The sequence below is a fragment of the Budorcas taxicolor genome, chromosome 12 (genome assembly GCF_023091745.1).
Source record: "Budorcas taxicolor isolate Tak-1 chromosome 12, Takin1.1, whole genome shotgun sequence".
NCBI classification, from domain to species: domain Eukaryota; kingdom Metazoa; phylum Chordata; class Mammalia; order Artiodactyla; family Bovidae; genus Budorcas; species Budorcas taxicolor.
This window is the reverse complement of record NC_068921.1, coordinates 30031258-30053607: the sequence shown is the minus strand read 5'-3', so window position 1 is coordinate 30053607 and position 22350 is coordinate 30031258. Positions and strand designations below refer to the sequence as shown.

Here is a 22350-nt window from a genome sequence, read left to right as displayed (position 1 = left end):
TTGGGAAGTGGCTGAGAGTCAGTCCTAAGTTACAGTACTTAGGAAGTCTTCCCAGCATCTCAGCGCTAGACTGGACTCTCCTCCCATAAATTCAGGCTTATCCTCAACAGAGATTTTCATTCAGTGTCATAGAATCGCTGGAATGCTTGCTTGTCCACCTCTCTATTAGACAGTAAGTTGAGGCTAGTGGTAAAGAACCTGCCTGCCAATGCAGGAGACATAAGAGATGAGGGTTCGATCCCTGGGTTGGGAAGATCCCTTGGAAAAGGAAATGGCAACCCACTCCAGTATTCTTGCCTGGAGAACCCCATGGACAGAGGAGCCTGGTGGGCTACAGTCCACAGGGTTGCAGAGTCGTATTCGACTGAAGGACAGGCACACGCGAGGCAAGGGCAGGGCTTATGTTTATTCATTCTACTTTTCTCAGAATTTAGCTTTCTGCCTGTCCCCTAGTAGATGTTTTGGAAATAGTTGTACAATTAAACTGAATGGGAAAGCCCTCCTTTCATGCCTTGCACAAAACGAGCCACACCTAACTCTCAAATATGTCCAGACTGAACACCCAGAGCTGTTCCAGGATTCGAGGGGCTCAGCCTCTGGGGAGGCAGGGGAGGAGAGGACCTCTGGGTCCCTTCGGTTCCCCCTCCCCACCCTTGCTCTGGATACACTGCTCCCCGTGGTCTGCCGTGCCAGAGAAGCAAGCAGAACAAAATGATGGAACCCACGGGGGATTCACGAAGCCATTGTGGGAAAGTGACACGATGACCAGTGGGATTTCCACATGGAAGGGAATCCAGGTGAAGGATAGGCTGAGCAGGGGAGATTCATGGAATAATTTAGAAGGGAAAAAACAGAAAGCAAGGATAGGAGGCGGTGGTTGGCATCTGACTCCTGCTTGGAGGCGGTGCATGGGAGTAGAGAACGGAGATCCGAAACTGCCCCAGGACCCAGGGCCCCAGGTGGGGAGCCGGGAGAGGGATGCATGCCTCACTCCAACCCGTGCGCGGAGGTGTGGTCCCTTGGGCGAGCTGCGAGCCCTGGCTTCCACCTCGGGCCTGACCCGGCACCCTCGGTGGACGCTTCCCTCCCTCCTGGCACTGTCCCCGCGGCAGTGTCCCCTGGCAGTGTGTGTCCGCCCCCCCCCCACACACACCGCCCCTCGCCGCCACAGTGTCCAGGCAGGGGCGGGCCAAGCCCCAGGCGTGGAGCGGCGGACCCCAGGGCAATGAGTAAACCCTTGGCCGCGAGCGGGCGCGTCCGAGCGGGAGCGTGCCAAGTCCTGAGATGCCGTGACGCGCCCGCCCGGAGCGTCTGGGGTCGTGCCCGAGGGCCGGGAGGGGCGCGGCGCGGGATAAAAGGGCCGCGCGGGGCCGGGGCCGTTTTCTCGGCGCGGTGGCCGCAGCTCTGCGCTCCTCGCCGGCGGGGACCTGAGCGGCGTCCCGGGGTCCCGGGCGGACCGAGTCGGGGCGCCGGCGCCTCCCCGGGGCCCATCTACAGCGAGAGCACGAGCCCGGCCATGGCGGGGCTGGCGAGCGCGCCCGCGGCCAGGCCGAGCCTGACGTCCATCTCGTCGGGGGAGCTCCGCAGCCTGTGGACGTGCGACTGCGAGCTGGCCCTGCTGCCCCTGGGCCAGCTGCTGCGGCTGCAGCCCGGAGCTTTCCAGCTGCGCGGCGACCAGCTCGTGGTGCCCGCGCCCGCGGAGCCCGCCGCCGCGCGCGGGGGCTTCAACGTCTTCGGAGACGGTTTCGTGCGCCTCGACGGGCAGCTCTACCGCCTGAGCAGCTACATGAGGAGGTGGGTGGCCTCGCCGCGCACCGCGGCCGGCCTCCTGGTTCCCGCCGAGGCTTCCACGCTGCCCACCCCCATCCGCATCCCCATGCTTCACTTCCAGAGATCCAGCCTGGACCCCCTAACCCCCATCACACTTCTAGATTTTTCTCATTGCTAACATCACCCAGAGGAGCGGAGCTCCCCCTGCCCTGGCTTTTTCTGCCCTTTGCACCATTTCACAGCTGTCCAAGCCGCCCATGAGGGTGGTAAGGGGTGGGCAGGGAGGGGAGCGCGGAACTGGGGGATGATTCTTCCTTTCTGGCTCCTTAACCCGGTCAAATGAGATCAAACTGGGGGCACACCCTTGCTAAGCAGAGACTCACACCCTCGCTTTAGCCTGGGGGGGGGGAGGGGCGGGGAGAGGTTGTTCTCTTCTGCGCTATCAGCTGGATCCAGAGAGGAGTCCCGGTGAGAGCAAGCAGCTTACAGTTTCCCATCTTTAGCCTCACTGCCTTTTCAAAAAAATATTAATAAACCGGGTCTGAGAAGGAACCAAAGCCCGTGAAGTCCAACCCAGGGACCATGTGGGCTGTCGAGCGGGCAGTCGGCTGTCGAGTGGGCAGTTCCGTTCTGGGAAGATGAGTGCAGTGAGTGTGGCTTCCGGGAACAGAGCTGGGGCCACAACGACTTGTTGGAGGGTCACTCCCTGGTGGCTCAGAGGTTAAAGCGTCTGCCTACAATGCAGGAGACCTGGGTTTGATCCCTGGGTCGGGAAGATCCCCTGGAGAAGGAAATGGCAACCCACTCCAGTGTTCTTGCCTGGAGAATCCCATGGACAGAGGAGCCTGATGGGCTACAGTCCATGGGGTTGCAAAGAGTCCGACAGGACTGAGCGACTTCACTTTCACTGAATGTTTAAGTGTGGTGGAAAAGTGCCTGAAGCACTTCCTAGGGGGACTTGAAGGCAGCGGGACTGAAGTCCGTTTGAGGCAGGCTTTGGGAGGGCAAAGGAGGAGGAGTTTCACCCTGGGTTCTGCTGGGGTCTCTTACTTTCAGAGGTCACCCGGTGCCTCCAGAAGTCACCTGCACGGTGGGGAGCTTGCTTTTGTGCTCTGGAGCTGGGTATCAGGCAGTGGAACAGGTTGATTCTGAGATGAGTGAGCAGACAGCTATTAAGCTAGAAAGCCTTTGCTCCAGGGAGAGACAGCAGCCCCGGGCACCCTATGGGTGGAATAAAGTCAAGAGGGGCAAGCAAACCAAAGGAGATATTTAAAATGCCTTCTTCAAAGCTGCTGGGGAACACCTTGCTTTTCCCCTCAAAAGATAGTGAGGGCTTTCACTGAGCACCTGATACAGGATTCCCCAGCAAAAATCTCTCCCTTTCTGAGCGAATTGAAGATTCCAAGCCATAAGCAGGGTGGTAGGAACTGAGCTAGAAATCAGATTTGCAGAGATTTAAAAAAGAAGATAAGCATTGTATTTGAGAACAGAGTATGAAAAATAAAAATGTCCAGAGTTAATTGAAGCTATAGGTTAGGTCTTAGGCAGTCCTTACTCCCCCGATCTCAGCCAACAGCGCTGCAAAACTTGAACTGGTATTGAAGTCTGGTTGTTAAACTCTTGCTTTGAACACCTCCTCCATAAGGGAAAATTAAACAGCAGTGGTTCCCCCGGCAGTTTGGAGTCCAGAATAAACAATGACGAGGTAACAGAGACCAGGGTGCAAAGAAGAATCAGCAAATACAAGGTTCTCATGGGCTAAGCAATAGCGCGAGGGCTTTTGTACCTGAGAATGACAAGGTGTACCTGAGAATAATTCGGGAGGTGGAACAACCTGCCTTCCTCTTGGGGGACAGACCGTGGCAGGTGGGTGTGCAGTCCTGAAAGAGGACTGGGAGAGAACCTGGTCTGAACAGAGGGAGCCTTCTAGAAAGAAGGGGAAGACAGTTGTGGGTGGCAGTGAGAGCTTTTGCCCTCGTGGATCAGGAGTGAGAGGCACAGTCAAAATTCAGTGTCTGAAGTTGCTGCTTCTCAAGCTGGCACAGATGTACCCAGTTGTGTTTGGTGTGAAGATAGATGCAGCTTTCTGTCTCAAAATAGTTGCTCTTGAGCTGTCGTTCACTTCTTCCTGTCTTCCTTCTTTCGGTAATCTCTAGCCAACTTAACTGAAGAGTAATTTGCATGATTTACTCTTTCCCAGTAAGTTCTAGCACACTTCTAAAGATCCCAGAATCAAGCTCAGAATTCCCACCCATGTTACAAATGAAATTTGCTCAGGGTACCAGGTGTAAATTACCATTAACCATCACACACGCATACACACACCTTTCCCCTTTTTTTTTTTCCTGTAATGCACCCTGTTAGTGGGATGTAATGGCCAACATTTGACAAAGAGGAGCCCTAATCCCTTGTTTTCTGTGGTCCTCTAGCATGTAAGAGGCTGCTTGGAAAAAAAGCAAATACATTTTTCTTTAATGTTTACTTGAGTCTCAGCATTGGTGCAAAGTATTTCACAGCTATTGTCTCACAAAAACTGGCAAAGTTGGCACCATTGTTTGTTTAGGACTCAAATTAAGTAATTTCCCCGGGTGAGATGCCAGTGAACTGCAGGGCCAGGGCCTCTCTGCAGAGTTGTCTACAGCCCAGGCTGTCAGCTAGCTGCTTCCAACCTGGAATAATTCTGGCTTCCTCTGGGACGCAGCAGTGCGCTCATAGATTTCCCGAACCTCAAATAAATGACTGGGATTACATCAGCCAGTACACATATAATCAGCCTAAGAGAGAAAGTAAGTCCAGCGGTATGAAGGAAGCCACTGAAAGTAGCGCTGTGACCTGCTTCTGCTCAGGTCTGAGCATCTCTTAGCTGGGTGATGGTCTCAACCCCCTTGAGGTGAGCCGCCTGGGGCAGTAAGTGCAGGGGAGGCAGGGAGGAGACGTATGGGGGTAAAGACACAAGGGAGGATGTGTCAGAGTTGGATCATACTTAGATTGTCACTGGGGGGAGTGTCAGCTCCATCCGCCGTGGGTGGGAGGTGCCTGGGCTCTGTCTGCGGCCGGGGCCCACTTCTCAGAAGCATCTCCACATGGAGCCTGGCCACCCTTACTGTGATGCTCAGTGGGCTCCTGACACAACCAATCCTGTGCCCTGGCCCCAGGTCTGAGTCTTGGATTTAATGACCTGCCTGGGATAGCAGCCCCTTAAACAGGACACATAGTGGTATTGATGAAGTAATAACCTCTCATGTGTTGAACTATGATTTTTATGGAATTCAGTTCAGGGTAAATGTGGACACCTGATGCAAAGAGCTGCTCATTGGAAAAGACCCTGATGCTGGGAAAGATTGAAGGCAGGAGGAGAAGGGGGTGACAGAGGACGAGATGGTTGGATGGCATCACTGACTCAGGGGATGTGAGTTTCAACAAACTCCAGGAGATAGTGAAGGACAGGGAAGCCTGGTGTGCTGCAGTCCATGGTGTCACAAAGAGTCAGACACGACTGAGCGACTGAACCACAAGAACAAAGTGTGGACACGCATGAGCGCCGGGGCCAGGCTGCCTTGGTCTATACCCTAGTCCCGCTGCTTACCAGCTGAGTGACTGGGGAAAGTCACTTCATCTCTCTGACTCAGTCTCCTCAGCTGTAAACTGGGACTAATATAACAACTTTATAAGTTGTTCAGAATTAAAATGTGTTAAGTCCTCAAGATAGTCAGTGGCACATCTTCATCACGGGATCAATGTCAGCTTATGTTCTCATCAAGCAGCCCCAATGCCAAATACTTCTACATGCTATTTAATCTTTCAGCCTCCTCATGGGGCACCTCTTGTCAGCCAGATTTTATAGGTGAGAATATGCATCTCAACAAGGTTAAAATACTTGCTGAAGCCACAGAGGCAGGAATCAAACCCACATGGGGTGATTCAAAAGCCATGAGCCACAGAACTTCCCTGGTGGTCCAGTGACTAAGACTCTGAGCTCCCAATGCAGGGGGCCTGGGTTCGATCCCTGGTCACAGAACTAGATCCCATGTGCCTCAGCTAAGGGGATGCATGCTGCAATACTTTTTAAGACCAGGTGCAATTTAAAAACAAGAAAAAAGCCACAAGCCATTGCTGCTTTCTTCCTTGGGAGCCTGGCTTTGTCCTTCCAGCCACACTCTAGTCCTTACAAACACACATCTGCAGGCCTGGATGCAGCTACCCCCAGTCCGCAAGGCTTAGCTAAGCCATGACTCCCTGCCCCGACCTGGGCTCCCGTCTCCTGCTCTGCCCACCCATTGGCAGTCTATTTGGCCTGACAGAACAACCCTTCTGCTATACCTGACTCAGCTCAGTAAACGGTTCTAACTCCAGGCTCTTGGCTTTGTTTCTTCTTATTTACATCGCTAGGACATAGCCCTGTGGACACAAGAAGGAGAGCACTGTGCATTCCTCTGGTCTGTGTGTGTTTGAATGATTAACTGGTTTGTAAGCCTCTGAGTAACAGGGGCTGTGTCCTAGACCAAAGCTTCTCAAACTTTTAATAAGCTTGCAAGTCTACTGAGGAGCTTGTTAAAACACAGATTTTAGATCAGACACAACTGGAGAGGGACCCAGAATTTTGCAGTTTTACAAGCTCCCCTGTGATGTCAGTGCTATAGGACCAATAATCAGACTATAAGCAATGAGGTCTTAGTTGTGAATCCTTTCATACTGAAATGGTGTTTTCTTAGCCCTCTCCTAAGGGCTTCTGTATGCTTCTAGAGAGCAAGACTGTTTTCTTTGTTAGGTCCCCAGTGCCAAGCACATAGTAGGTGCTTTGTTGTTCAGTCACCAGATTGTGTCCGACTCTTCTCAACCCCATGGACTGCAGCACGCCAGGCTTCATTGTCCCTCACCATCTCCTGGAGTTTGCTCAAACTCATCTCCATTGAATTGGTGATGCCATCCAACAATCTCATCCTCTGTTGCCCTCTTCTCCTTCTGCTGTCAATCTTTCCCAGCATCAGGATCTTTTCCAGTGAGTCAGCTCTTTGCATCACGTGGCCGAAGTATTGGAGCGTCAGCCTCAGGATCAGTCCTTCCAAAGAATATTCAGGGTTGATTTCCTTTAAGACTGACTGATTTAATCTCCTTGCTGTCCAAGGGACTCTCAAGAGTCTTCTCCAACACCGCAGTTCAGAAGCATCAATTCTTCGGGGCTCTGCCTTCTTTACTATCCAGCTCTGACATCTGTACATGACTACTGGAAAGACCATAGCCTGGACTATACGGACCTTTGTTGTCAAAGTGATGTCTTTGCTTTTTAACACACTGTCTAGGTTTGTCCTAATATTTGCTTAGTCACTGTTTATTGCAGAAATGAATGATTGAACATGCATATCAATGATTAGAGCCACAGACATTAGAGTGATGAATCTGAAATTTTTGTTTATTTCACAGGAGTCGGGCAGAAGAAGACGGTTGAGATGATGAACTGAAGGAACTGTTTTGAGTGTGTAGGGGAGGTTTTGCATAAAACTAACAAGTTGACACTGGAATGAATGTCCTTGTAAGCTTTTGCTTAGTCACAGCAAAGAATTGTGGAAGCTATTAGCAATTTCTGGGCCTTTTACACAAGGACTATCCAATATATTCCTCTTTTTCTCTATTCCTCCCTACATATTTTAGAAATGAACACACACACACAGATGTGAGCCATGTGTTTGAATTTCTATTTGTCTTTGAGTATTAAATTGTCAGTTGTTGTTTAGTTGCTAAGTTGTGTCCAAATCCTTGTGATACCATGGACTGTACCACCAGGCTCCTCTGTCCACGGGGTTCACCAGGCAAGAACACTGAAGTGCTTTGCCATTTCCTTTTCCAGGGGATCTTCCCGACCCAGGGATTGAACCCAAGTCTCCTACATTAGCAGGCAGATTCTTTACTGCTGAGCCATGAGGGAAGCCAGTTTAAATATTCAGGGGCCAGGAAAATTTGGAGTGACTTTTGAATCATTCCAAGATGATGTAAAATCTGAAGGAAACTGGAGAAGAATAGGTATCTTTGGGGTGGGTGATCTTACCTACCCCTGATTTGCTAGAAGCAAAAATTCTATGTTCTTTCTTGGTCCCATCTTTCAGATATTGCCTTCATTAAGCAGTTCTCTTTAGCTTTCCAAACTAAAAAGATTAGGAAAGAAATTGGATCAAGGAAGGAGAAACTCTTATTTATTTTTCAGATACTTATATAGTCCTCTTTTCCTGGTAACTTGAATGAACACAGCCCTGGCTGTGCATCAGAAGCTTATAGAGTTTCACCCTAGGGCCAGCGGAGTTGGCCAGAGTTAAAGACACTAATAATGTTTGTTGAGCATCTACTATGAGCCCATGTCTGTATGTCTATGTTACTGGCACTTCATTACGTCATCAAATGGAAAGTGATTCTGTTATATCCCTCTTATAGATGAGGGACCGGGTCAGATGGGTTAAGTAACACACTCAAGGTCATGATGAGCTGTGGCTCTGGGACAGAGTTCACATAGCCAGTCAATCAGGATACAATTTAAATCTTATTTTGAATCACTACGCTTTCCACTGTGGCTTCCCTCATAGCTCAGTTGGTAAAGAATCTGCCTGCAATGCAGGAAACCTGGGTTCAGCCCTTGGGTTGGGAGGATCCCCTGGAGAAGGAAATGGCAACCCACTCCAGTGTTCTTGCCTGGAGAACCCCATGGACAGAGGAACCTGGCGGGCTACAGTCCACAGGGTCGCAAGAGTCAGACACGACTGAGCGACTACCCACCACCACCACCATGCTTTGCTATCACAGTGTTCTGCCTTTCAATCCCTGGATGAAAGCCAGGTATAGAAAGTTCCGCCCTAGGAGCATCCTGGGGCCAGGATGAAAGCACTGAAGAAATGAGAGTTTAAAGCAGCTCTCTCCAAATGTGCGCTTCTCTTCCCCAGGGATAACTTTAGCAAATATAATAAATATCCAGGACACAGGAGCAGTATCTGCATTAGCAGTTCAGAAATACGCAAAATGAAAGATGAGATGGCTAGTCTCATCAGACTAAGGGAGTCTACTCAGGCTCATCTTAAAACTGTTAGTTGAATGTCGGGTACTTGAAGACCTGTGAGATTTAACAATTAGGTCCTCTGTCTTTTTTGTATCTTAGTGACTTGCATATCCAGATTTCATACCAGCAGGCCTCTGAAGGGCAGTGTCTGTGCATCTGTCTGAATTCAAAAGGGATGTTCCCATTTATTTATTCCACTGTGATTCTGAGGTGTTTAACAATTGGACCATATCTGGGAGGCTGGGAATGGATGAACGTAAGGGGATATTTCTTCTTTGCAACCTGGTTTCAATAGAGCGTTAAGCAGGGGATCTTGCCACAATCTCGTCTGTAAATTCTGTTATCAGAGCTCTCGCGTGAGCAGCATTTTCTCACATCTGTGGTACAGCGATAACTGGCACTGCTCTGTGATGTTGTTGACAGCCCGGGTAAGATCCTAAAAGTGCCTCTAAATCATCAAAGGAAGATTAAATGATGTTGAGAGTCGTCTTATTATTCAGGATATCTTATTAAATTCAGGCTCCAGAAGAAGTGACTCATGATAAGTTATGCATTTAACTCAACATGTGACTCTCCAGAAGACCTCCCACTTCCCCTCCCTCCTCCAAGTCCCTCCTCTTTGATCAGGGCTAGTGGCATTCAGAAAAAGCCTCTTCCGGGGAATTCTGGGGGAAACCAATTCTTTTCCCAACCAGTGAATGTTTCCAAGTTGAGATTTTTATCTTTTCCCTGCCAAACAATACCTCCAATGAGAGGTCAATCGATTTTAGCCAGAGGCAAACAGTGCACTGTCATTTGGGTAGTCAAGACTGCAGGCTTTCTGAATGTATTACCCTCTCAAAGCAGGCACACTTGCACGCATGCCCTAGAGAGTGACCGTAAGACCATGGCTATTGAGAGCAGAGGAATCACCTTGAGGGAAATAGATGGAATAGATGGATGGCAGAGGGGATGGAGAGCACAGGGGGACCCCTGTACTGTTGCCCTGCGACCCCACCCCCGCTTTCTGGGCCCTGAGCGCCTCAGCTGCGTAAGGCACAGGTCAGCACCCAGGCCTAGCGAATGAATGAATGAGAGAGAAGGAACCCAGCAAAGGGTCATTCCCTTCCTCCTTCCTTCTCCTTTGCTTCCTTTCTCCAGGACCTTTTGGCAGTTGGTCAGCTGGGACAAAGAGAACGGTGACACTGCCGTTCAGGGGCCTGCTCACCCCATGCTCTCTCCACCCTGTTCTGCCCAGGAAGGGTGGGGTGGGGGAGGCACGGAGGGAGAGCCATGCAGATCCCAGTCTGCATCTGTGTTATCTCACCCGGAAGAGACGGAGCGAGAGGCAGACGAGCGGAAGCGGTGTTTTCCTGACTCGGGGGTAGCTAAATTCTCCCACTGCTCTTGGCCCAGGCTTCGGTCTGGGTCTCCAGCTCTGGCCCCTCTAACCAGCTTGATGGGGAAGGAGGCTGCAGACTGTGTGGCCAGAGCCCCCCAGCTGCAGATGGTCCCCAAGGTGGTGATTTTTCAGGTCAGGTTCTGGAAGGACCACAAGCCAGAAATGCAGGAGCGGTTTCTGCCTGGGACTAGAAGCCAACACACAGCCCTATAGCAAAAGCCCCCCATTCACCCCATGCAGACCTCACAGTGATGCCCATCAGTGGGGATGCCTCTCTGTCTTGAAGAGGGCCCGGGGCAGACGCATCCCCCAGCCCACTGTGTACCTCTCAGCCCACCCGTGTCCATGCTGCTTCTGAACTTGGGTTTGGCTAGAAAATTAGCCATCTTCTTGAAAGAAGCCAATTTATATCTGTCTTCTTTTAAATCAACAATGCAGGTAGAGACACAGAAAGGAGGCTTGGAAAATGTGCAGAGTAGGGAGAGGAAACTGACATGCTGGAAGACACAGTCAAAAAGCAAAAAGATCTTCCTGGGTTAAAATAATGAACTAAGACCAAGGAGGCTATATTGAATAGGGCCCTGAAGAGAAATCCTACATTAGTTTTTAAAAACTGTACAAGCTCACAATCAGGGGAGATGTGAAGTAGTTCATGTGAATATTGCATCTCTGAAGGGACCTGGGTTTATCTCAGGATTAGAAAAGGGAAGAGAAGAAGAGAAGGAAAGGAAAATTTCAGATCCATCAGTTAGGATGACTGCACTGGAGAAGACCTTGAGAAGTCCACTTATTAAGTATAATTCATTCTCAATTCAGTGATACATAGTGCTCTGGTAGCGCTATCTTAGGGCCTTCCCAGGTGGCTAGTGGTAAAGAATCCAGCTGCCAACACAAGAGATGAGGGTTTGATCCTTGGATCAGAAGGCTACCCTGGAGAAGGGCATGGCAACCCACTCCAGTATTTTTGCCTGGAAAATCCCATGGACAGAGGAGCCTGGTGGGCTACAATCCATGGGGTCACAGAGAGTCTGGGACAACTGAGCGTGCATGCACACACATACACGCGCGCGCGCACACACACACACACACACACACGCACGCACACTGCTCTTACAGCCCAAACAGATGGTAGGGGTCATCATCTGGTAAAGGCTGCCCCTGAGAGCTGAGCGCTGGTGCCAGGCACCCCCAGGCCCAGGCCACCTTTGGGTGGCAGGTTGATCTGTTAGTCAACCAGGGAGGGGGAATTGCTTATTTGATATAAGATATGGCTGCCTCCTGAATACATTTTAGAGGACTTCCCTTGGAAGATATGTGGATATAGCAGGCACGTGTCCAGTACATGCCTGTCCTGACTTCAGTGGAAGGCTACATAGCATTTGTAATCATCTCTGCTTTTTTCACAGATATGTGGAACTGACCAACTACTGCGATTATAAAGACTACAGGGAAACTATATTGAGCAAACCAATGCTCTTTTTTGTTCATGTACAGACCAAAAAGGACTCCTTGAAAGGTAGGTATATAAAGTTTGGGTTTGGTTCTGCCTTTCTGGGCTGTGGACTGTGGCCTGTTGATGAGGCAGAAGTTGGACGTGGAGAAAGCAGAGACGGTGTCAGCTTGTGCAAGGCTGGAAGCTAGATGGGTTAGGCCATCAGCGGAGGCCTGCAGAGCAAACCTGTAAATGACCCTGCAGCAGAAGCCATCTGTCTCTGAGTTTTCTTTTGTACTTCCTGTCTTGGCAGGAAGTGATCTCTGAGCCTGAAGGGGTTGCAAAAATGACTGGCGAGATGATGATGATGACGATACACCATACTGTCTACCCCGTATCAGATGCTCCTGTGAGGAATGACTTGCAGATGCTTTCATGTTTCATGCTGTGGCCTTCAAATTCCAAAGATATCCCTTTATTGTTTCTTCCAGGAAATCAAACTGATAGCAACTAAATTAACTCAAATTCCAATATGAAAATATCTCCATTTGCCCGTCTTCCTCCTGCTCAAAGTGATATGTGGAGAGTCAACGAGCATAAGTTCTGTGATAGCGTTAGAATTTCTTAAACTTACTTCTAAAATGTTCTTAAAAATGAGTTCAAGAGAGTAAGAATGGGCCTACCAGTTCCAAAGAGACTTCTCAAACACGCCCGTCCTCATTCAGAGTCATAGAGCCGACTCTCTGCTCATCTTGTTCAGAGCCATTCAGATACCCTGCTCACTTCCTAATTCAAAGTCAAGGTGCCCTTCTCTGCAGGAGGGGCCAGGAACAGATCACAGTGTAACAAGGAATGCTTGTTAGTGCATCTGAGCCCTTGACATCATTTGGCCTGCTGGTGACCGGAAAGCCGACTGTTCTCTAAGAAGTAGGTCTAGGTCACAAGTGCACCCTTGTTTTTGACTTCTGCTTCCTCATTTCCAGAAAGGACATACGCATTTCTTGTGAACACAAGACACCCCAAGATAAGAAGACAGATAGAGCAGGGGATGGACATGGCCATTTCCTCAGTGACTGGAGAAAGCTACCGGCTCCAGGTGAGTTGGCCTGTGTTAATCCAGGGCTGCCAACACAGAAGGGGGTCTGGACATTGCAAGCCAGGGTGGAGTCCCTAAAGCTTAACTCTCACTTAACTGAATCCAGACTGACATTTTCTACTGCTGCGTTATCACTACCAGTAAAGTGGACTTAGTTTCTAGCAACTTCTGAGAAGTGGGGTAAGAATAAATATCAGTTTGACCAAGCAGATCAAGGCCTTGAACTTGATGGAACTTGACGCAAAGGCAAAGATTTGTTTGTTTGTTTGTTTTTAAATAAAGGCACCTATTTAAAATTATGTCAGAAAGAGAAATAAAGGGTGTGATATTTTGGACATTTGGACAGCTGTTAATTCTATAATATAATTGTATGGTAATGTATGTCTATAATATAATGTTATAGTTATATTCATGTAATTAATTAAATGCTTCTTTCTCTTTCAGTTTGATTTTCAAGAGGCAGTAAAGAATTTTTTCCCTCCAGGAAACAAGGTTGTTAACGGAGAAGATTTGAGCTTTGCGTATGAATTCAAAGCCGATGCATTGTTTGATTTCTTCTATTGGTTTGGGCTCAGCAATTCCACTGTAAAAGTGAATGGAAAAGTTCTAAATTTGTCAAGTACAAGCCCAGAAAAGAAGGAGACCATTAAATTATTTCTGGAAAAAATGAGTGAACCTTTAATCCGAAGGAGCAGTTTTTCTGATCGAAAATTCAGCGTAACTTCTAGAGGTATGTTAAAAATTCTCAAGTAGGGGCTTCTCCGGTGCTCCAGAGGTTAAGATTCTGCACTTCCACGGCAGGGAGAGAGGTTCAGTCCCTGATCAGGGGACTAAGATCCCACATGCCACGTGGAGGGGCCAGAAAATTTTTAAAAATGAAAAAATAAATCTGACCTTTAAAAAAAGTTCTCAAGTACCCCCAGAACGACAGTTAAAGGGTAGAATAATATCACGGGAGAAAAGAATCAATTAATGGAAAAGGAAAGGCCTCTTGATAAAGGGGAAATATAATATCACATTTTTCAGAACGTAAGAAGTGAGAAACATTTACTACCAAAAGGAAATATAGTAAACACAACACTGTAAATCAACTGCACTCCAATAAATTTTTTTAAAAAAGAATATAGTGACTTTTCCTTTTAGGCTCCTTAAGGTTTTCTCTCAGTGGTTTCACTGTGCAGGACACTCAGAAAATAATTTTTAAATATATTGTTAACATAAATACATGTTAATGCTCTGAAGTATTTCTAACAATAATTTAACTAAAGAAGAATGATGCTTTCCTGATGTGCATATTCAGGGCAGTAGAATGTTAGGGAAATGTGTTAGTTAGGGGAGGAGGACACATGGTCGAGACATCCATCTTTAAAAATGTTTGAGGGCTTCCCTGGTAGCTCAGCGGTAAAGAATCTGCCTCCCAGTGCAGGAGGCACGGGCTCCATTCCTGGTCTGGGAAGATCCCACATGCCTCAGAGCAATGAAGCCCTTGCGCCACAATTACTGAGCCTGTGTTCTGCAACGGGAGAAACCACTACAATGAGAAGCCCTCCCATCATACCTAGAGAGTCGCCTGCACTCACCACAACTAGAGAAAAGCCCACTGCAGCAACAGAGACTTAGCACAGCCAGAAAATAAATAAGATCAATAAAATTATAAAAAATATATTTGGAAGGTTCTCCAGGATTTCTAAGACCACTAAAGAATAACCCTTGAGACTTCTTCTCTTAACAAACTGCAGGTCATATCTGGTGCATTCTGGATTTTCTGTCCAGTAGCTCCTCCCCAGGATTTGGCAAGACTTTTCAGGTGGTGTGGCTAAGGCAGTGACACCAGTCAAGTCTTGTCTGGATTTGTCTTCTGCAGAGCCTGCCCTCTGTCCCAGGCTAGTCTGTGCTGAAAGGCAACTTCCTTGAACCAGGACTCTTGCAGCTAATTGCCAACAAAGAAAAACACTCAAACAAGACAAAAAATCCACCAGTCTCTATGAACCTGCAGTTTAAAAATAATTTTTTTTTAATACAGATGCTTTACGAATTGTTTTTAATGACAGTTGCTTTCTTCCAGTGTTTCTAGCAAAAATGCTTGAAGTGTGTAGTAATTGTTTAGTCATTTCTGACTCTTTGCAACCCCAAAGACTATAGCCTGCCAGGCTCCTCTGTCCATGGACTTCTCCAGGCAAGAATACTGGAGTGGGTTGCCATTCCCTTCTCCAGGATCTTCCTGACCCAGGGATCAAACCCAGGTCTCCTGCATTGCAGGCGGATTATTTACCACTTGAGCCACCAGGGAAGCTTACTCCTGGTTATTTCTTGTCCTGGAGGCAGCTTCCCTCTGTCTCTGTGTGTCTCCTCCTCCTCTCTCCCTCCGTGTCGCTTTATGTTCTCTGTCTGGGTGTTCCTGAAAAAGATGCCTTTATGTTCTGTTCCACTGCAGCCCTGTGTGGTGGTGGGAAGAGGGGGAGGTTTATATGTTCATCCATTTGGGGGAAGATTACCTTGCCTGGTTGTGCCCACACCAGATGCCCGGTCCTCCCTTGGACGCCCTCCAGCCTCCCCCCCGACCAGGGCAGCCTGGGCAGGCTTTCTCTGTTTCACCATTGCTCACTCTCTGTCCTACAGGCTGCCTGGGCATCCACTGGTTATCCCGGGGACACCGAGGGGCGTGTGAAGTTGGGCAGTGCTTCCTTGCAAGTTTACTCTGAGCCAGCCCTGGGGCCCCCTTCCACTCCAGAGCTGGGGAGGGAGGATTTCTCAAGGCTCATCTGAGCCATAATTATGCACCTGAGGTGGTCTAGCCACGACATATCAGTGGCCAGGCAGGCGTCTCCACTGGCTCTGCCCTGGTGATCAGTTAGTCTCCTTCTCAGAAACTGACCTTTGTTCTTGGCATCTGGTCCCCACCTGTGGGCCTTCTGTCATCAAATGAGAAACGATACCTGCATGCCCAGTCCATGGAGAGGCAAGTAGCCATCCACGTCCTCTTGGTGAACAGCAAGCAGCATGTTCTGTCTTTTGAGTTTTTCTGGGGAAGCCAGGATTCTCTGTTCTCATTGAAATGGTTACGTTGGATGTTGTGTGGGTTTTAAGTACTGTTGGGTTTTGGTTTTGGTTTTCCAGAGATGGTAATAATGCAGGCCCTTTTAACTTCTTTTTCAGGTTCAATAGATGAAGTTTTTAACTGCAATCTGTCACCCAGATCATCTCTGATGGAGCCTCTTGTGGCAGAATTGCCATTTCCATGCGTTCTGGAATCTGAGGAAACACCAAACCCATTTACCTGATTGGGCTGGATGTTCCGCAGTTCCTCCTACACCCCAGGCCTGTGCCAGCATCTAGGGCTAAGGGGAAGTGAGAGAGTGGGGAGGCGGGTACTTCCAGACCCTCTCCTCCGACAGAGGCCCCTTCCTTGCATTTCTGAGGGTGATGCCTTGGCAGCCCGATGCAGCTGACTTCAGGATGGGAGGCTTTGGCCCCACGGCTGGAAGGTTCCTCTCCTTTGAATGCTTCTGCAAAGAGCCAGAGGGAAGCAGCACGCATCATACCCTGGCATACCCTGGCACCTCATACCCTGGCATCCTGGGGCTTCCCAGGCGGAGCCATCTTACCCAGGTTTTGCCCCAAGACGCTTCTTATTTCCAGGTTTGGCCCTCTGCTTGGGGACATCCCTGTCTGAACCTAAACCCAGCAAGTATGAGGTTAGCAGTGCCACGGTCTTGCAAATGTGGCTGAGCAAAAAGTCCAGGACATCTTTCTCCAGAAGTCAAGTCTGTTTCTCATCCTGCTGGTAGGATGAAACCTTAGGACAAACATCGGAGCTGAGGCTTGACGGAGGACTGGCCAGGCTGGTAGGATTGCAAGCCTGCCCCCACTGCCTGAAACCTGAACCCCTGTGGTCTCCCTCTTAACAAAGCGGCCTGTGTAGAGAGAGGCCAAGTGATGCAACGCCACACATGACGGGAGAAGGATAATGTATGCGGCCGTGTCCTCTCTATTAAAAGCACATAATGTCAGTTGGGTATTTTATAAGCTTTTAGCAATCCTAACACTAAAAGCAAAACAGAAGAAAGCTATACATTACCATAATACATTGTAGTCACATTAATACATTTTTCATCTCATAGCTACAGTGGAGTTCTTCAAAAGGAAAAAAAAAATCATCCTATCTACATAAAAAAACCTGCATGAATGAATCGCTACATAGGCTTCTAATGAGAAAGATTTATGGGTCCCGAGTATAATTTTCTTATCCTTTTAAAGAATGTTCCTGTATGATACATTTTGATAGCATCACCGATTGTCCTTTCATTTGTATTTGAAATGGTATGTCCCATATTTGTGTAATTAAATTTCTCCTTAGCATTTAATATAGAATTTATTAAATTTGTGACCAATATGTGTGACCATTCCATCATGCTATGCAGGTGGTATGTTGGCCTTCTAATTTACGAACTTACAGTAAGAACTGTGGTTTTATAGCTACTTTCTCAGGAAGAGCCTTTTGGGGGACTTGCCCAGTGGTCCAGTGGTTAAGACTGTGCTTCCAATGCAGGGAGCGCAGGTTTGATCTCTGGTCAGGGAACAAGGATCACACATGCTGCAGGGCACACCCAAAAATAAATAAAGAAAAATTCTTAAACAGAAGAGCCTTTTTTGAATAACAAGTCTATGAAGTATTTGGAGGAAAAAAAGTGATGTTTCAGAAAAGGGGAGTCTTCCTTAATAACAGAAAATGATAAATGTTTATTATTCAAATTCAGTGCAAAATGAAGAGTATTAACAATCAAATAAGTTTTATACCAGAGCAAACAAACCTTAGGTAGATATCCAATAGTATATGCTTCCCAAAAGGAATAGAAACTCTATTCACAAAAATTGACCAAGTCCATTTTTTGAAAAGCCATCAGTCATCACTCCAGGAATGGACTAAAGATCTAAAAGTTTTCTTTTATCATTAAAATTTGTTATCAGTTGACTTGGAACCAAATGCATTCACTCATTCGATATTCACTTAGCGAAGTTTTATCCACTGCCTCTAAGGAAATATGTGTGTATGCTTAGTTGGTCAGTCATTTCTGATTCTTTGAAACCCCATGGACTTAGCCTGCCAGGCTCCTCTGTCCATGGAATTCTCCTGGCAAGAATACTGCAGGGGGTTGCCATGCCCTCCTCGAGGGGATCTTCCTGTCCTAGGAATTGAACCCAGGTCTCCTGCATTATAGGTGGATTCTTTACCACCTGAGCCACCAGGGAAGCCGAGGGCTGGTGAGTAATGGTGCCTAAAACGTGGCCCTTTCTTTCAAGGAGCGTCCAGTCTTGTAACAGACAGGTGCTCAGCTAATAAGAACAATAGTACCAGTGCTCAGGGACAGATTCAAAAATGAAAGCATCTAAAATGCTTATGATCCAGTTTTGGTGATAAAATTAATGACAGTAAGTGTAAATTTTAGTTTTAAAATAAACACGTAATGATTGATTTATCCAAGTGACAGATTACAGAAGCTCTCAGTGAAAGAGTCACCTTGGAAGCTATTAATTTGTTCCAAAAGAATGCAAATCCAGACATTATCTACAGGAGGGAATTTTTCTCTTATTACCTCATGGTTAGAGTTTGAATTTTGGCCAAAGGATAACACTGCCTAACTCGATTGCCTACCTTAATTATCAGCTCAAACGTCTTCTGTTTCAAGTACTCTATCTTCAAAGAGCAAAGTTATACCCATATTTAAGAAATTCAAAAGAATGTGCATCAATTTCTGAATGGAGTTTCTAACGCATTTCAAAGATGCTTTAAGCAATAGCAGTGTCATTATAATAAATGATTACTTTGAAGAAGAGAACATTCATTTGGAAGGATAAATGCTGGTCCAACAGATTTTAAATGAATGTTCACACTTGATACTCATGGTTTGAATAAACTTGAGAGAACCAACAGTGTAAGGCATGAATAATTACTCTTAAGAGTTCAGAGAAGACAAAAACTCAGGAATCAGAGACAACAGAGATGGCCCGGGAGGGAGGTGACATGTATGTACAATTGACAAGGTTTTGATAGAATTAAAGGTCTGAACTTGCTGTTATGGCTTTATTTGAATAAATTGTGAGTTTGGTGAGTGGCAAGTTAGAAGCAGAGCTTAGAATTTACCCTGTTAAACTGGACTGTCCCAGTAGGGACTAATATGGGATTTTCTTTTCTGGATTTTTCAAGTGGAAAGACAGCAGTCATTCTTGGATTGCTTAACCACAACCCCTCTTGGTGGCAGACAGGAACCAGGTGACCTCAGGAAGACCTGGACCTTGTTCTCCCCCAGGCCATCCTGGGCCTCTGGCCTGCTGGCCTTCTTTGCAGATTTAGGAATTGCCAGGCCCCATAAGTGTGGGAGCCAATTCCTTAAACTAAGTCTCTCTCTCTGTACACACACATACTATTGGTTCTGTTTCTCTAGAGAACCCTTAATAACACAGAGTCCATCACAGAGATTGAGGAAATGTTTTACAAGGTAATCAATCAGCTAAAAAGAAATGGCAGTATTTTTTTTTTTTTTACATGAAGAGACTTGAATAAAAATAAAAGCACTGCATACCACGTAGTAACAGGAAGTCTTTTGTCCAACTATAACAAGCAAGTCAGAAAAACCCCACTCAACATATTGGTACCCAAGGCACTTGGCATCGCTGAAGAATATCTGTGACCTCTTCTGGGCTTTTGGAAGCAGCCACCAGCCGAGGCTCCCACCAAGTCTTTCCCACTCCCTCTCCAAACTCGAATCTCATGTCAACCGACGCAGAGCTCCTCAGGCTGGAATGTGCCCTGGAATCTCTTGAGGAATCCTGCAGATCCTGATCCAGGAGGTCTGGATGGAGCCTGAGCGTCTGTGTTCCTAACAAGCTCCCAGGTGATGCCAAGGCTGCTGGTCCCGGGGACAAGGCTCTAGATCTATCCATCTCAAATGTTGTGAATCACCTGTGGGTCTTGTTAGAAAAGGAGAATCCTACCCTCTCCCCACCCTCTGCCCTGACTTGCTGACTCAGAACCTGTGTCCTTACCAGATGCCCAGGTGGTGGCAGACATGCTCTGTTTGGGGACCACTTCCTGGCACATCTACTTCCTCCAGACTGGGGCCCCATCCACCCTCCCTGGAGGGTCAAGTTCTCTCTCGCGGCTCCTTAGCCTATGAACTCGGTTACTCTTCTCTCCTTTCAGGTAATAACCCTCTACCTGACCTGTTCCCTCTTCCCCCACTAGACTCTCTTCTCTTACACGGGCAAAATCCAAGTGTTCTTTCCTTGCTGTCTCCTCCCTCCACCACCCACCCTGTCCTTACTTCTTCATCTTATGCTGCTGCTGTCCATGTGCATGGCAGACAGAAATTGATTGTAATTATTTAAATTGGGAACCAATTAACATTTAACCCATTCGATGCAGCTACTCTCAACTGGTTTTGTGTGTGTGCCAAGTCACTTCAGTGGCGTCTTACTCTTTGTGACCCCATGGACTGCAGCCGGGGAGAATCCTCCGTCCGTGGGATTCTCTAGGGAATACTCGAGTGGGTTGCCATTTCCTTCTCCAGGCGATCTTCCCGACCCAGGGAATGAACCTGTCTCTCTATGTCTCCCGAATTGGCAGGTGGGTTCTTTACCACTAGCACCACCTGGGAAGCCCCCATTTGGTTTTGATCAATTCAAAACTCTTTCAAAGGCGTATTGGAAGACTTGATGTCTTAGTTTCTGTGTGATTGACTCACTTTGGCAGGGGATATGGAACCTTGCCTCTCTTACTCCTGGAAAAGAGGATTTACTTAAACTGCCGACCTGACCCTTCACACTGTTGCCTAATCCACTTCAGTGCATTCTCCTCCCATTCAGGTGGAGCCCGTTTCCCAGAGTGGCTGCTGGGCCTTCTGCTAGGCTCTCCGCCTCCTCTTTCATAGAATGGCAACACCAAATTCTCAGAGGTTTTGAAGGACACAGGCCGTTCCCTGCTTCTGGGACCTCACTGAGCCTTTGGGTGCCACTCCCTCTTCACCTGGTTGCCTTCTGAGTGCCCTTGGAAGCTTGTTCAGTCACTCAATCGTGTCTGACTTTTTGCAACACCATGGACTGCAGCACACCAGGCTTCCCTGTCTTTCACCGTCTCCTGGAGCTTGCTCAGACTCATGTCCATTGAATCAGTGATGCCATCCAACCATCTCAACCTCTGTCACCCCTTCTCCTCCTGCCTTCAATCTTTCCTAGCACCAGGGTCTTTTCCAGTGAGTCAGCTCTTTGCATCAGGTGGCCAAAGTATTGGAGCTTCAGCCTCAGCATCAGTCCTTCCAGTGAATATTCAGGGCTGATTTCCTTTAGGATGGACTGGTTTGATCTTACTCTCCAAGCGAGCTCAGCTCAGTCAATTCCTTTTAGGTTGCTTTCACTGCCTCCCATCCACACACCTACCCCAAAGCTCCAGTAATAACCCTTAATGCCTCTAACACACATTATACGGCTCACTTCCGGTGTTTAGTATCTGTTAAGGGAAAGAAGAAAGGGAAACATTTCTACTTAATCCTTGAACAGAGTTGCCTCAAGTGAAAGTGAAAGTGAAGGCACTCAGTCGTGTCTGACTCTTTGTGACCCCATGGACTGTAGCCTACCAGGCTCCTCTGTCCACGGGATTTTCCAGGCAAGAATACTGGAATGGGTTACTATTTCCTTCTCCAGGAGATCTTCCCAACCCAGGGTTTGAACCAGGGTCTCCCGCATTGTTGGCAGACGCTTTACCATCTGAGCCACCAGGGAAGTCTCTAGTTGCCTCAAGGAACCCAAATTCAAAGGCAAGAAGAGCACTGTACTGCTCACAATGAAATGGACCTGTAAGAACCATCCATTTTGAAGCAGAAATGAAAGACTACAAAAAGGAATGAAGATCAGAAGAGCAATAAGACAAAACAGCAATACCATAGGTGTGTATGGCTTTATGATTTATAAAGTATCGTTAGAATTATTACAGTCCAGCGAGGTGGGTACTCGTATACTCACTTTACAGATAGGGAAGCTGAGACTTGGAACTGTATCTGCTTTATGCCCAAGGCCCCCAGGTAAAAACTGACAGATCTTCTGGCTCTCAATTCAGTGTGTACCCACCCCACCCCACCTCTTGCCCGTTTCACAGCCTGCCCGGAGAAGACAAACATAAGATATTAACAAAAATTCACTTTTAAAATTCTATATACTCACTGCTCTATTTTTAAAATATACCTCTTTTAAATTATACTATGCTAGGGAGCTCTACTATTTCCAGACAGTAATCTGTTATTGGGTGTTACTTGCTTAATTTAGACTTCACTACTAAATCTTAATTTAGATGCATTCCTTCTAATAACATCGACAGAAGTCTGTGTGTCCCGCCATTCACTGCAACAAATTTCAGAGTCTAAATGTGTTATATTCATTTCATTACATAGATGGGACTCTACTCTCAGAAAATTCTTGTTTAGCACTTCATTTTTAGGCTAAAAATGAAGACTTTTTAAGCACTTGCATGTAAACATATTTATCTAAGGTCTGTGTTAGAATAACTCCTTGAAAGGATAAGGGATTGTCATAAATTGCTTTTTAAACGTGGAGCTTGAAGTCTCCAATGCTTATTTACTGTT

General features: G+C 47.3%; 1 protein-coding gene across 1 annotated transcript; it reads left to right on the top strand.

Annotated features, from left to right (window-relative positions):
• Positions 1-1400: 1400 nt before the first annotated feature.
• MEDAG (mesenteric estrogen dependent adipogenesis) lies at positions 1401-17111 on the top strand. Its single transcript, XM_052650141.1, has 5 exons — positions 1401-1794; positions 11597-11706; positions 12606-12718; positions 13163-13448; positions 15875-17111. The coding sequence occupies exons 1-5, from the start codon at positions 1517-1519 to the stop codon at positions 15997-15999; spliced, it is 912 nt and encodes a 303-aa protein (XP_052506101.1). The 5' UTR covers positions 1401-1516; the 3' UTR covers positions 16000-17111.
• Positions 17112-22350: the final 5239 nt, after the last annotated feature.